Source organism: Mytilus californianus, unplaced genomic scaffold (assembly GCF_021869535.1).
Source record: "Mytilus californianus isolate M0D057914Y unplaced genomic scaffold, xbMytCali1.0.p SCAF_17, whole genome shotgun sequence".
NCBI classification, from domain to species: Eukaryota; Metazoa; Mollusca; class Bivalvia; order Mytilida; family Mytilidae; genus Mytilus; species Mytilus californianus.
Window position 1 is genome coordinate 2,108,329 of NW_026262659.1, and position 13,409 is coordinate 2,121,737.

At 31.0% G+C, this 13,409-nt stretch overlaps 1 protein-coding gene across 1 annotated transcript; it reads left to right on the plus strand.

Annotated features, from left to right (window-relative positions):
* The first annotated feature begins 35 nt into the window (after nt 1–35).
* On the plus strand, nt 36–13,062 carry LOC127726219 (ER membrane protein complex subunit 7-like). Its single transcript, XM_052233529.1, has 4 exons — nt 36–319; nt 4,969–5,227; nt 6,605–6,685; nt 9,733–13,062. Exons 1-4 carry the CDS (start codon nt 81–83, stop codon nt 9,859–9,861), a joined length of 708 nt encoding a protein of 235 aa, XP_052089489.1. The 5' UTR covers nt 36–80; the 3' UTR covers nt 9,862–13,062.
* The last annotated feature ends 347 nt before the right edge of the window (nt 13,063–13,409 follow it).

Consider the following 13,409-nt stretch of genomic DNA (forward strand, 5'->3'; position numbering starts at 1 on the left):
AAGATTTCTTCTTCTGCTCGACTGTCTACATGTCTATCTCAGGTAACAGTCTGTAAAATCGATTTCCGGTCAAAGTCAAAATGTTGCCTCAAATTACGATGGATGACGTGCTAAAATCTGTTGGTTTTTGTGCAGTTTATGTCCTTTTGATGAGCCTTAGTTGCGTCCTGTGTGACAGTTCAGAACTGGAGGAAACAGAATCCATAGACAGATTTAAGTTAGAAGGAAAAATTGATCTGTTTTCAGCTGGAAAAAACAAAGATTGGGTTGTACATGCACGCGTGTTTGTTGATGGCGGGGACTACGTGGGATTATTAAAGTAATTAATAATATTTTTATAAGACAAGTGCTAACTGATGAAACCTGAGGTTAAACAAGATTAATAATGTTTCCTGTAGTTTTGAAAAGGGGAGGGTTTTGTTTTCTCTGATTGCTTCCCTTCGTTAGTAATTTATAACCAAGGCCAGTACTTTGCTGATTCCTGACCTGGTTATCTTGCTAGGTTGGGGGAACTAGCTGGTATCTTTCTTAAACCGTGTGCCTACATGGCTTGTGCAACATAGATTCAAGTTCTATATATAAGTGTTTTTTAAATCAGCATTCAGTATAATTCAGCAATCACAATAATTACATACGTTCATGGGACATAATATAGCAGCATGTCTAATATCAATCCAATAACTAACTGTATAACTGTCTTAAACAACTGTCTAAACACAAGTGTCTCTAACTACATCATGTACATGGTCAACTAATATTTGTTGTGTTTTTCATTATTCAATTTACATAACATTAATACTCAATATACTGTATTTACTTAACATTATAATGCTAATTTATCTATTTTCCCAAATATCAAGTCTTTGTGACATAACCTAAATTATCTTAAAAAGTAAGAAATCCCTTTTGTATATAACACTTCATTTTGACTTCTCTAATCCTTAAATTCTCTATTGTCATTTAACCCTCAGGGGATTACATAATAATTTGCTTTACCAGTCAGGGGTACTACTTAAACAAGTGATTTCATTATCACCTATTTCAGTGATTTTTTAAATTCAGTTATCACCTATTTAAGTGATTTTGGTGTTTCCTTTGATCTTCAAATGCAAATTTCATTGATTTTCCATATTTTCACAAACTTTTCTATAATTTTCCTATATAGATCAATTATCCCTTTACCTTTGGATATCAATTTCACTAGTGCGCTTGGCCAGTAAGTTAGTGCGCTAAAGCTTTTAAAAGTACCCTTGGGAATTGTTCTGTAATCAAATATTCATTAACTACTCTTACTATCAGACAAAGGTCAACAATATTAGGTAACCTGACTGGTTTTCTTTATAGTTAGAATGATTTATTTCAAGGTTATGTCCTGATCTACAAATTATTCCAGTTTTTGCATATATAAATAAACTGTTAAAACTGACAGGCTTATCAAGCAAAAGACAATTTCTGCATGTACATAGTTGTTTTTTCAATGCAATTCTTGTCTTTTTACCAATAAAGAAAACAAGCTTGTGGGAAAAATATCAAAAAAATGTTATAAACACTTATTGAAGTGATTACATTTTAACTTCTCAAATTACTTGTTTCAGTGATTTTAAAAAGTCTGTGCGAAAAATTTTAATATTTCACAGCCAAAATCACTCAAAGAAGTGATTCTGAAATCACTTGTTTAAGTAGTACCCCTGACTGTTTACACTTATCTAAAATTGTGAAGATTTATATTTATTTTATTTATATATCAAGTAAATTATTTCTTAAGCTAGTGCTAAATATCTTTAACTAATACTGAAATATAACAATTCTAAGAATTTTACATATTAACATTCTGACATCTAAAATATTCCGGTTACAAGATACTTTGTCAGCCGTAAGCAGTTGAGCTAAGGAAGAAAGCTTTCCAGATGCGTCGGCCATATTTCCATGACCTCCATAGGATGTGTCGTCCATACTTCTATAGCTCTCTTGCTGCTGGAGGGACACATGTGTCCACACTGGCTATGCCAAAATGAAGTAATGGATCACAATGGAAACAAAAAAGCTCATTAGAAAAAGAGATAAGACTTTATAAAAAATCCAAAAAATCCGGCAATCCAACATTTACTAAAAATACAAAAAGGTTAAACACCAGGTACAGAAATTTATACGGAAATCATACTGGGAATACATTGAAAGCATCATATTACCACCACAAGATGAAACAAATTTTGGCACTATGAAAAAATTTTGGACCTACATTAAACATAAAAAAACTGATTACAGTGGTATTACTGAAATTAAACAAGATGGCAAACTCCTAACTGATCCACTACAAAAAGCTGGGGCACTTAACGCATAATTCCAGTCTGTATTCACAACAGCATCTAATATCTCCCATACAGAATTTGTCAAACAGTGCAACACGCCACAGAATACTCTTTTTCCACCCATATCAAAATTATTCATAACAGAAGGTATACAAAAACTTTTACATAACTTAAATCCTAACAAAGCAGCAGGACCAGATGAAATTAAACCAAGATTTTTAAAAGAACTTTCACATGAAACTGCACCAATACTCACCATCATCTTTGAGAAGTCAGTTAATACCAAAGTTGTTCCATATGACTGGAAAACTGCCCATGTCTCTCCTGTATACAAAAAAGGTCAAAAATATAACCCTGAAAACTACCGCCCTATATCCCTCACATGTATTTGTTGCAAACTTTTAGAACACATAGTAGTTAAACACATCATGACACATGCAGATAATCACAACATTTTATATCCCTACAGCATGGATTTCGCAGAGGTCGATTCTGTGAAACACAACTACTTGAATTTATAGATGATGTCTCACTTAACATGGAAAACGGTAAACAAACAGATATTTTGGTCATGGATTTCTCTAAAGCATTCGATAAAGTTTCACATTCTCTTCTAATTAATAAACTTCACCATTACGGGATACAGGGGGAACTAAATTTATGGATACAAAATTTTTAAACAATCGCAAACAGGCAGTAGTTTTAGAGGGGGAAAATCTGAGTATGTTACAGTTGAGTCAGGGGTACCACAGGGGTCAGTTCTTGGACCAAGTCTTTTCCTGTATTATATAAATGACATTCCAACTGGTCTTACAGCTACAGTGCGTTTATTTGCAGACGACACAATAGTTTATTTGGCAATAAAATCAAATTCTGATGCATCCACATTAAAAAAAGATCTTGACAAATTGGCATTGTGAGAAACTATGTTGAAAATGGCATTCCACCCAGATAAGTGTAATGTAATTTGAGTCACCAGAAATAAAAACCCAATCACATTTAACTACACATTACACAATCACTCCTTAGAACATGTGACAACAGCAAAATATCTCCGGGTAACCATCAGCTCGAACCTTAAATGGGGTGTACACACAAACAGCATATGCAAAAAAGCTAATAGCACCCTAGGCTTTCTAAGGAGGAACCTGAACATAAGCTCAACATCCATTAAAGAGCAAGCATACAAGTCCCTAGTAAGACCATCACTAGAGTATGCTTGCTCTGTTTGGGATCCATACTTACAACAAGACATAGATAGCATTGAAAAAGTTCAAAGGAGGGCTGCTCGTTTTGTTACCAACAAATACAGAAACACCTCAAGCATTGGTAACATGTTACAACAACTTGAATGGCGCAGCCTCTCTGACAGAAGAAAAGATTCAAGATTGGTAATGCTATATAAAATTGAACACGAAAAGGTTGCAATACCTAAAAATAATAAATTAATCCCACAAAAAAGACAAACAAGACATTCAAATTCGAACAGCTTCAAAATTCCATCCTGCAAAACACAGTACAGAAAAGAATTCTTTTTTCCAAGAACTATAACCGACTGGAACAAACTACCTGATAACATTATAAATTGCACATCAGTAGACTCTTCAAATCAATTTCAAAGCATCAATATTAACTCAACTATTACATTAAACTTATCATACACAGCATTTTTCATTTTTCCTATATTTTTTAATTTGTATATATATATCAATCTATGTCTTGTTGTAAGTTACATGTATCCTCCAGTGACATAATCTTCAATTTGTTGAAGGCGGTCACTATATGGTAGAAGTAGAAGTAAAAATTTACAAGTGTATGATGATATACTTGTAATTCAGAAATTCATTTATTTTTTTATTAAGATTTGCCAAAAAAAATCATAAAACATTAGACTAGTAAATTGTATATTTTTTCAATTTGAATTCAATAAAATTCTATATTTTCATTGATTTTGTAATCATGGTAATGGTACGATTTTGCAGTGGTAAGAGTTAACATTGGTACGAGTTCACTTTAAGTGGTACAAGTTGACCTGGTACGAGTTTGCAATGGTTGGAGTTGACTTGCTTCTGCTAGAAATAATCTGTAACCACCGTGTTCTTTAGTTGAGCACAGAAAGTAACCGCAGAGCATGATTTACTATGCTGATTAATAAATAGAGTCATTTGATTATGTCTAATAGTTAACTAATTAACTTGTTTCAATAATCCAATTAATTATTATTATTTTATGATTGGTGCGCTATATAATTTAACAAAAACTGAATATTTATTCATCGTAAAATTTAGCATCATTTGAATGTATTTAGGAAAGTTGGTACAAGTTATTAATGCTACAAATTTACCTTGGTACAAGTTTGCTTTTAGTATGATAATATGATAACTATAATTCATTTCTAGCTAGGGTATGTCATGTATGTGTAACACTTGTAAATTTTTATCCTTACTTCATTTGTACTTTACTATTCTGTCAGGGGTCACCACACCTGGTACCAGGTATGATTATAAATGAAACAACTATCCATCAAAGACATAGTCATGTACATGTTCAACTAACTTAATATTCTCATGACCTCCTTCATTCAATGTCATTCATACATAATTTGCTTAATTTGTTCCTTTCTTTAACATGTTTAATGTAATATATATTTTTTTTATAGAAGTGACGGATCTTTTGTTATAAGTGGTTTACCATCAGGATCTTATGTGGTAGAAGTCTCTCATCCAGCATTTATATTTGATGCTGCCAGAGTAGATATAACATCGAAAGGCAAGATACGAGCAAGAAAAGTCAATTATTTACAGCCAAACCAAGTCAAATCACAGACATATCCATTGTTTATACAGGAAAGACAGAAAACTAAATATTTCCAAGATAGAGAACAGTGGAAAGTAACAGATTTCTTATTTAATCCAATGGTAAGAGTAGATATATTTAATCCAATGGTAAGAGTAGATATATTTAATCCAATGGTAAGAGTAGATATATTTAATCTAATGGTAAGAGTAGATATATTGAATCCAATGGTAAGAGTAGATATATTTAATCCAATGGTAAGAGTAGATATATTTAATCCAATGGTAAGAGTAGATATATTTAATCCAATGGTAAGAGTAGAATATATTTAATCCAATGGTAAGAGTAGATGCATTTAATCCAATGGTAAGAGTAGATGCATTATCAGTAAATGTTATAGAAAGTAAAAAAACAAAAAAACGAACTCCAAGGAAAATTCTAAAAGGAAATTCCATAATCAAATGGCAAAATTAAATGCTTTAACAGATGGAAAACAACTGTCATATTCCTGACTTAGTACAGGCATTTTTCTTATGTTGAAAATGGTGGATTAAACCTTGTTTTATAGCTAGCTAAACCTCTCACTTGTTTGACAGTCACATAAAATTCCATTATATTGACATCAGTGTGTGAACAAAACAAACAGACATAATACATTTTGTATGTAAAAATGTAAAAATTAGGAGTACAGCTGTCTGTCAGCAGTCAACATTATATTATAATCTTAATTACTATAAAAACAAACAAATATGTCAACAAAGAAACACAAAATGGCATATAGACAAAGCACATAAACAAAAATGAAAGACAAGAATTTAAAAAATGACCATAGCACAATAACACAATGTTGGGATCGAGCCATGCCAAGAGAATTTTACCAAAAATGGACTAAACAGTGAAGGAAAATAATTTACCAAGAGTGGCAAGACAAATCAAAGAACGTTAACACTATAACACATGATTAGGATGATAAACAACTTCAGTACCTAGAATCTATACTACAAGACCATTGTGTAATATTTGTGAAGTTGATACAGAATATTTTTCAACAAGGTCTCGGAATCTTCAGAGGAACTTTTTTAGAGAAAGGACGAGAGGTTCTTTGACGTAACCCTGGTTCATATACTGACCTTTATTCACAAAAGAATGATATATGAGACATACTTCAGTGAATTGACAGAGAAACCGTTCTTACCTCTGTACACATTAAAAAAAAATATATAATCAGTCATGCATCATTGAATATGGAAGAAACAATCCTTTGTACGGAAAACAGTCCTAACTTTTCCAAAAAGAGAACGAATCAGTTATCATTGGTTATACATCAGTGAATATGGAGAGAAGTCTTTTACCGTTGTACACAAAAAAAGTATGAAATAATCATACATACATTAGAGAATATGGGAAGAAACAATTTTTACTGATTATGGTATAATTGTTTCTATTTTTAGGTACCTCTGTTATAAATTGGACTATTATTAGATTTGTTCTATTTTTAGGTATTAACAATGGTATTACCTCTATTACTGATTATGGTATTACCCAAGTTAATGAATGCAGCAGATCCTGAGGCTCAACAGGTATGTCTATACAATAAGAGATGTTCCTTTTATATCAATTACACATTTTGTTGGAAGGCAAATAAAGAGTAAAATAACAAAAATACCAAACTCCAATGAAAATTCAAAATGTAGAGTCCCTTATAAAATACCAAACTCCAATGAAAATTCAAAATGTAAAGTCCCTTATAAAATACCAAACTCCAATGAAAATTCAAAATGTAAAGTCCCTTATAAAATACCAAACTCCAATGAAAATTCAAAATGTAAAGTCCCTTATAAAATACCAAACTCCAATGAAAATTCAAAATGTAGAGTCCCTTATAAAATACCAAACTCCAATGAAAATTAAAAATGTAGAGTCCCTTATAAAATACCAAACTCCAATGAAAATTCATAATGTGGAGTCCCTTATAAAATACCAAACTCCAATGAAAATTCAAAATGTAAAGTCCCTTATAAAATACCAAACTCCAATGAAAATTCAAAATGTGGAGTCCCTTATAAAATACCAAACTCCAATGAAAATTCAAAATGTAAAGTCCCTTATAAAATACCAAACTCCAATGAAAATTCAAAATGTGGAGTCCCTTATAAAATACCAAACTCCAATGAAAATTCAAAATGTAAAGTCCCTTATAAAATACCAAACTCCAATGAAAATTCAAAATGTGGAGTCCCTTATAAAATACCAAACTCCAATGAAAATTCAAAATGTAAAGTCCCTTATAAAATACCAAACTCCAATGAAAATTCAAAATGTAAAGTCCCTTATAAAATAGCAAAATCAAAAGTTCAAACACACCAAACAAATACAAATGAAATAGAAAACTACTCATATCCTGACTTGGTACAAGTATGTCCTTATATAAAAAATGGTGGATTAAACCTTGTTTAATTGATAGCTAGGTTTATAAAAACAAATGTTAAGCACAAATTAATGCAGATTTATTGGTCCATTTACAGTGTCCAGAAAGATCTAATTTCAGATAAGTTATGAATGAATTTAGTAGAAATAACCAATGAGCTTACATCAGAAGCAACATTTGAACTGAAATGTTATAATAAAAATCAGCTGTGGTTTTGATTTCCAATGAGACAACTATTTACCAGGCCAGCTGAGAACAAAGGCTCTTGATGTAAATAACTATATATAGGTCACCTTATGGCCCTCATAAATCAAAAAAAATTCATTCTGTATAGTAAACTATGAAAAGCCCTGACATGACAAAATATTTAGTGCAGTTGTATAAATGGATGTTGTATCAGTAATATATGTACAATCGGGTAACTAATGTCATGTCAACACTATATCATTGCTAGCTATTAGACTTTCAATAAAAAGTGGATGATTTATTGATGATGCTAGGTCTTTAATATGCTCAACTGTCAGATTCTGTTACTTAAATTAGTTAAACACTTGTCATGACAGTACATTTGTAGATCCAAAATAATATGAAAAAATATGTGTAGGACTCCGAGGTGTGACGCGGACACTGAAGGGTGAGAATCTACGCCCAAGTGCAATGGTTCAACCGCTGATTTGCGATTGTCTCTATGACGGGTGATGGCTTTTTTAAAATCTGCAGATGTGTAATTATTTAAATGTTTTATAGTTAGTATATAAAATATTCATTATTGTCTATGTATGTCCTAAGTTACAGCTGTATACTGAATGAGAGATTGTCCTCTTTGATTTTCTGTATTTGAACATAATTCTGCTTTAAAATTTAATTTTTACCTGGTTCCTCTCATGAATTCCTTGTTTACAGTAATATTATAATACGAAGAGTTTGTTAAAGGACTCGTGTGTATTTAGAGTATAATGCCATGCTCCATCATATGTAAACTAGAACCTTTTGTAGATTTCGGAAAAAAATTGCTACAGAAGGTTACTTTTCCCTCTCTACCAATCACTCTCTGTTTCCCGTTGTTTATAAACGCCTTATTAACATAAAACCCTAAAAAACTGCTTATACAGTAACACAATGTATTGTCAACCTAAAGCAAATAAATTGCATCACACTTCAGCGTTACCACAATCAAGCTTTGGTGTACAGACAAGGATACAACTCTATAGGGTTATTAGAGAAAAATAACATACATTTGTTATTGTGGACTAAAAAATGAAAGAACTGTGAAAACATATGTATGTAACATGTTTCAAAGGGACAATATACATCATTTGTTTTGTATACATGTATACAAGTTCTATTGATATTACCATTGTCTTCATGTTGACTTAACTATAGAAAGGTATAACAGTTCATAGTTTGCCAATCATGCATAGTACACCTATGTTATAACAGAAAAAATATGCCTGTAATAACTAAAGGGTGTTATTACAGCTTCTCTACATTACTTCAAAGCCTTTGCTCAGACACACATCATGCTTAATTACAATGTATTTTAATTTATTGTAAGAAATAATGATCAGAGCATGTATTGAGGTTCTGCGCAAGCTTCCCAGTAATTCCCAAGTGTCTCATATAATAAGTTACATGCCTTTAATAACTAAGCCTTTGTTATTACAGCTAAGTTTAACCCTTAAAAGCCTTGTCTCATTGATTTACCATGGTAAATGAAAAATGCATTAATCTTATTCAAAAATTAGTTATCAAGGCTATGCATTTAGTTTCTGCGCAAATTTTCAAGAGTTCCCTAGAGCCCACTAAAAATTAAAATATTTATGATTTATTTTACAAATAACAAACATATGTTACTACAGATTTAGAAAATTTAAGGATTAAAGAGTAGACAACTCATGAAAGTATCTGTAATAACACATGCAAGATATTTTCTCTAATAACCCTATAAAGTTATATCCCTGACTGGTGTAGCTATCAACAAAATCGCAATACAATGCCACCATCGAACTTCCAGGGTGATAAAAAAAAGCTCTTCAGGGTCCAACCATTGCGTTTCAGAGTCCTACGTATATATTCTTATTTGTAGTTTTTATGATGTATCTTTTGTATTCCTATTACATTAATGGTAGCTGATTAATGTGATTTGTAATTTTTCCTATTACATTAATGGTAGCTGATTAATGTGATTTGTAATTTTAGGAGATGCAGAACCAGATGAAAGCATTAAATGATAAATCTAATTTACCCGACTTATCAGAAATGTTTGCTGGACTTTTTGGCGGAGGTTCAAAGAAACAAGGAAAGGCTAAGGCAGTAAAGAGGAGATAAGTTCTCGTACCATGTGATCTTGACTTAACTATAAAGAGGAATCCACCTAAACACACTATGGACCTGTCAAAGGGTCAATCATTTTCTTGCCACAACTGTGAGTGGTATTGACTGTCTTTTGCAAGTTTTATCTGGACTGTTAATGGCAGTTATTCTGTTAACCTACAGGTCTGCTTTTTGAAAAACTGTTATGTATTGATTTACACAGCATAGTCATTAACAGCTCTTAAAATGTTCATAGTATGTTAATCACATTTACTAACAGTCAAGGTATAAGTTGCAAAAGGCAGTTGCCATCATTCCTATGAACAGACACACTTGGTCAGAAAATGACTGTACAACTAAAGCACTTAGTTATTGTTTGGTCCATAGTGAAAGTATCTGACATTCCTCAAGGTTCAAAATGATAGTCATTTTAAATTGTTATAAAATATTGCTCATGTAAATAAAGGTACAGTGTAAATAAGATGTTTTAAATTCCCTCAGAATGAACTAAATTAGAGTATAAATCATTTTACTGTATTCGTCAAAATAACTTAATAACTATGTGCAAATAATTTGACAATGTTAGTTGATGATTTTTCAACATACATGTAATGATGTATATATATCTGCAGTGATATTTTTTCCTAATTTATCCTCTTTTTTTGTTGGACAATATGACAAATGTTTCTGACTTTTAACAAAGACATTCTCAATTACATGTACCTGGTACAAAAATATAACTTTCAGTTCAAATTATGCTAAATTGGAATGCTATGTTTTAATTTTTGTTTTGATAAATTTAATCTTTCCATGTTTTCAAACAAATTCAAAATTATTTTTGTTGCTCTTAAACAATAGATTCTCTCTAAGCATAATGTTTATTAGATTGTTTATGTAAAATTCAGATGCATAAATGTTGATAATACTTCATAGATATTAGTTATATATAAATTACACATAGTGAGAGGGTGATAGAGCAGATTGTTACCCAGAGAAAACATAGTCAACCGAGTCGAAAGATTTAAAAACAGTATTGACAGTTGTTTACCACCTCAATTTTTAAATTGTGTATTGAATTATACCCACCAAATCAGATTAGCCTACTTGCCTGTACTTTGGGGGACATGATATTAACAGTTGAAGATAAGCATTCTTATCATTTCAGCCAAGTTTAATATTTTGAAATGAATCTAAACAAGACTGAAAATCTATATTGCAGTTTTCACCATATTGCAAGGCCAATATATTTTCCCTCCACAGCTGTTTGTGCCATGCTGTATTCATGGTATTCAAATTTTAAGATTAAATATAAACAGCTATTCTTATTTTTTGTATCATGTTGTCAAGTTTCTGTTTCCTTGTAATTGTTTCAATTGTTTCAATTTGTTGTCCTTGTTTTATCCTGATTTGAAGATGCCAATTAATTTAGTGTACATATGTGAACAGTATAGTAGTAGTTTGTTAATTCAGTCAGACTGTTTATCATGTTATGGTAACTACAAAACTTTCTATACTGATCCTTGGTGTCAGCATGTTGTACATGTTATGGTAACTACAAAACTTTCTATACTGATCCTTGGTGTCAGCATGTTGTACATGTTATGGTAACTACAAAACTTTCTATACTGATCCTTGGTGTCAGCATGTTGTACATGTTATGGTAACTACAAAACTTTCTATACTGATCCTTGGTGTCAGCATGTTGTACATGTTATGGTAACTAGAAAACTTTCTATACTGATCCTTGGTGTCAGCATGTTGTACATGTTATGGTAACTAGAAAACTTTCTATACTGATCCTTGGTGTCAGCATGTTGTAAAGACTCAGGATTTTAACATGTTCCATCCACTAATGGAATGGAAGAAAAAAGTCAAAATGTGCAATACATATAACAAATACATCTGATTAACAATAAAATATTGCTCTATATATTTATTAAATTTGGCACCACATCCTTTCCATCTGAATTGCCTAACTGAATATTAACCTTTTAAAATCGTTGATACATTTTATTGTCATTTATGTGCATAATCTTTTTATGTCAAAACCACCTTCAAGGGAGATAACTGCACAATATAGCATATTTATATATTTGTTGTACATTTTTTTTATAAATTAAAATAAATGGATAAATGAATTTTGTTAATTTTCTATTGAGTCATTGGAGACACTTAAAGTATTTTATTTTTTAAATAGGTTCAGTTGCTTATACATCATAGTATGTTTACTAGAGGTATGGAATATCAAGATATCATTTATAACATTACTGATGGAAGGATTGGAATTTTTATTTTTTTCAAATGATGTGTTTAACTGTGATATTATATCAATTTTATTTTAACCAGAATAAATTTTCTATCTGTCTTCATTGATTTCACTTCAGATTGAACTAAATGAGTTCAACCTTATTTTCAAATAATTTGAATTTTCGGCTGATGTACATTGTAAATTTTTATTTCTTAAAAACAAATGTTAAAAATGGTGAAATTTGTTATTACAGAAAATCTTTTAATCTTTGCAGATTTGTTGTGAATTAACAGAATGGTATTCTTATACGATAAAGAAAAATGTTATAATTATTTGATTTAATGCTGTTTGCAAAACTTGCATGCATGAATGTTAAAAATATACTCAGGTCGTGTGTTTTTTTTTTATCATAGTTCTTTACTTATATAACACTTGACATGTGATTTGATTAAAGTTATATTGAACTGCAGACAATATGTGAATGTTTGTTGATTTTTAAGACATGTAAATTTGCTTGTCTGTTATGTATATAAAGAATTTATCATGCATTTATGTACATTTGCAAATGAGGTTAATTTAAACAGTTTTATACATAGTAGAATAAAGATTTGACAATTTCTGAACTTCTAATACAAAACACATTGCAGAAGTAAAATCAAAGTAAAATGTATATAAAAAACACAATTTTAATCAGTCATATTATTGCCTATAGTTTTAAAAGAGAGTTTACAGATTTTTCCACCTCCTCGTTATATTGAGGATTGTGTTTATATCTCCCAGTGTAGCTGTTTTATACTTGTATCCTGTACCTATTGTTATTATTTAATTAGAACAACTTATTTGTACACAACTGTACAATTACTATGTGTAAATTATGACTTATTAGTACACCACTGTACAATTACTATGTGTAAATCATGTCCTGTTTGTAAACTAAACTTTTGTAATAAAATTTAAACAGAGAGAAAGCGTTGTTAAGTTTGAATGAAAATATAAATAGCATGTTACCAGTTTGTTATGTTTCTGGTTTCAGGACATACCAGTGGATGAGATTTTGTATAGTGTAAGGGCATATACACTATTGGAATCTTATTATACCCCACGCAAATTTTTTGCGAAGGGTATAATGTTTTTGACCCGTCCGTCCGTCTGTCTGTCCGTCTGTTCGTCAGTCCTGTTTCTTGTCATCGCAACTCCTCTCAAACCACACAACAGAATTTCATGAAACCTTTTCAGATAATAAGGACATACTATGTAGATGTGCATATCGACAGGAATTTACGAATCAATTTTTTCCCAGGAGTTACGCCCCTTT

What these genes read in the sequence shown, in the direction of transcription:
- LOC127726219 (XM_052233529.1), top strand. Translation starts at nt 81, where the DNA reads ATGTTGCCTCAAATTACGATGGATGACGTGCTAAAATCTGTTGGTTTT. An exon ending in GACTACGTGGGATTATTAAA is followed by an intron (nt 320 to 4,968) that starts GTAATTAATAAT and finishes TTTTTTTTATAG; the next exon opens with AAGTGACGGATCTTTTGTTA. An exon ending in CAGATCCTGAGGCTCAACAG is followed by an intron (nt 6,686 to 9,732) that starts GTATGTCTATAC and finishes TTGTAATTTTAG; the next exon opens with GAGATGCAGAACCAGATGAA.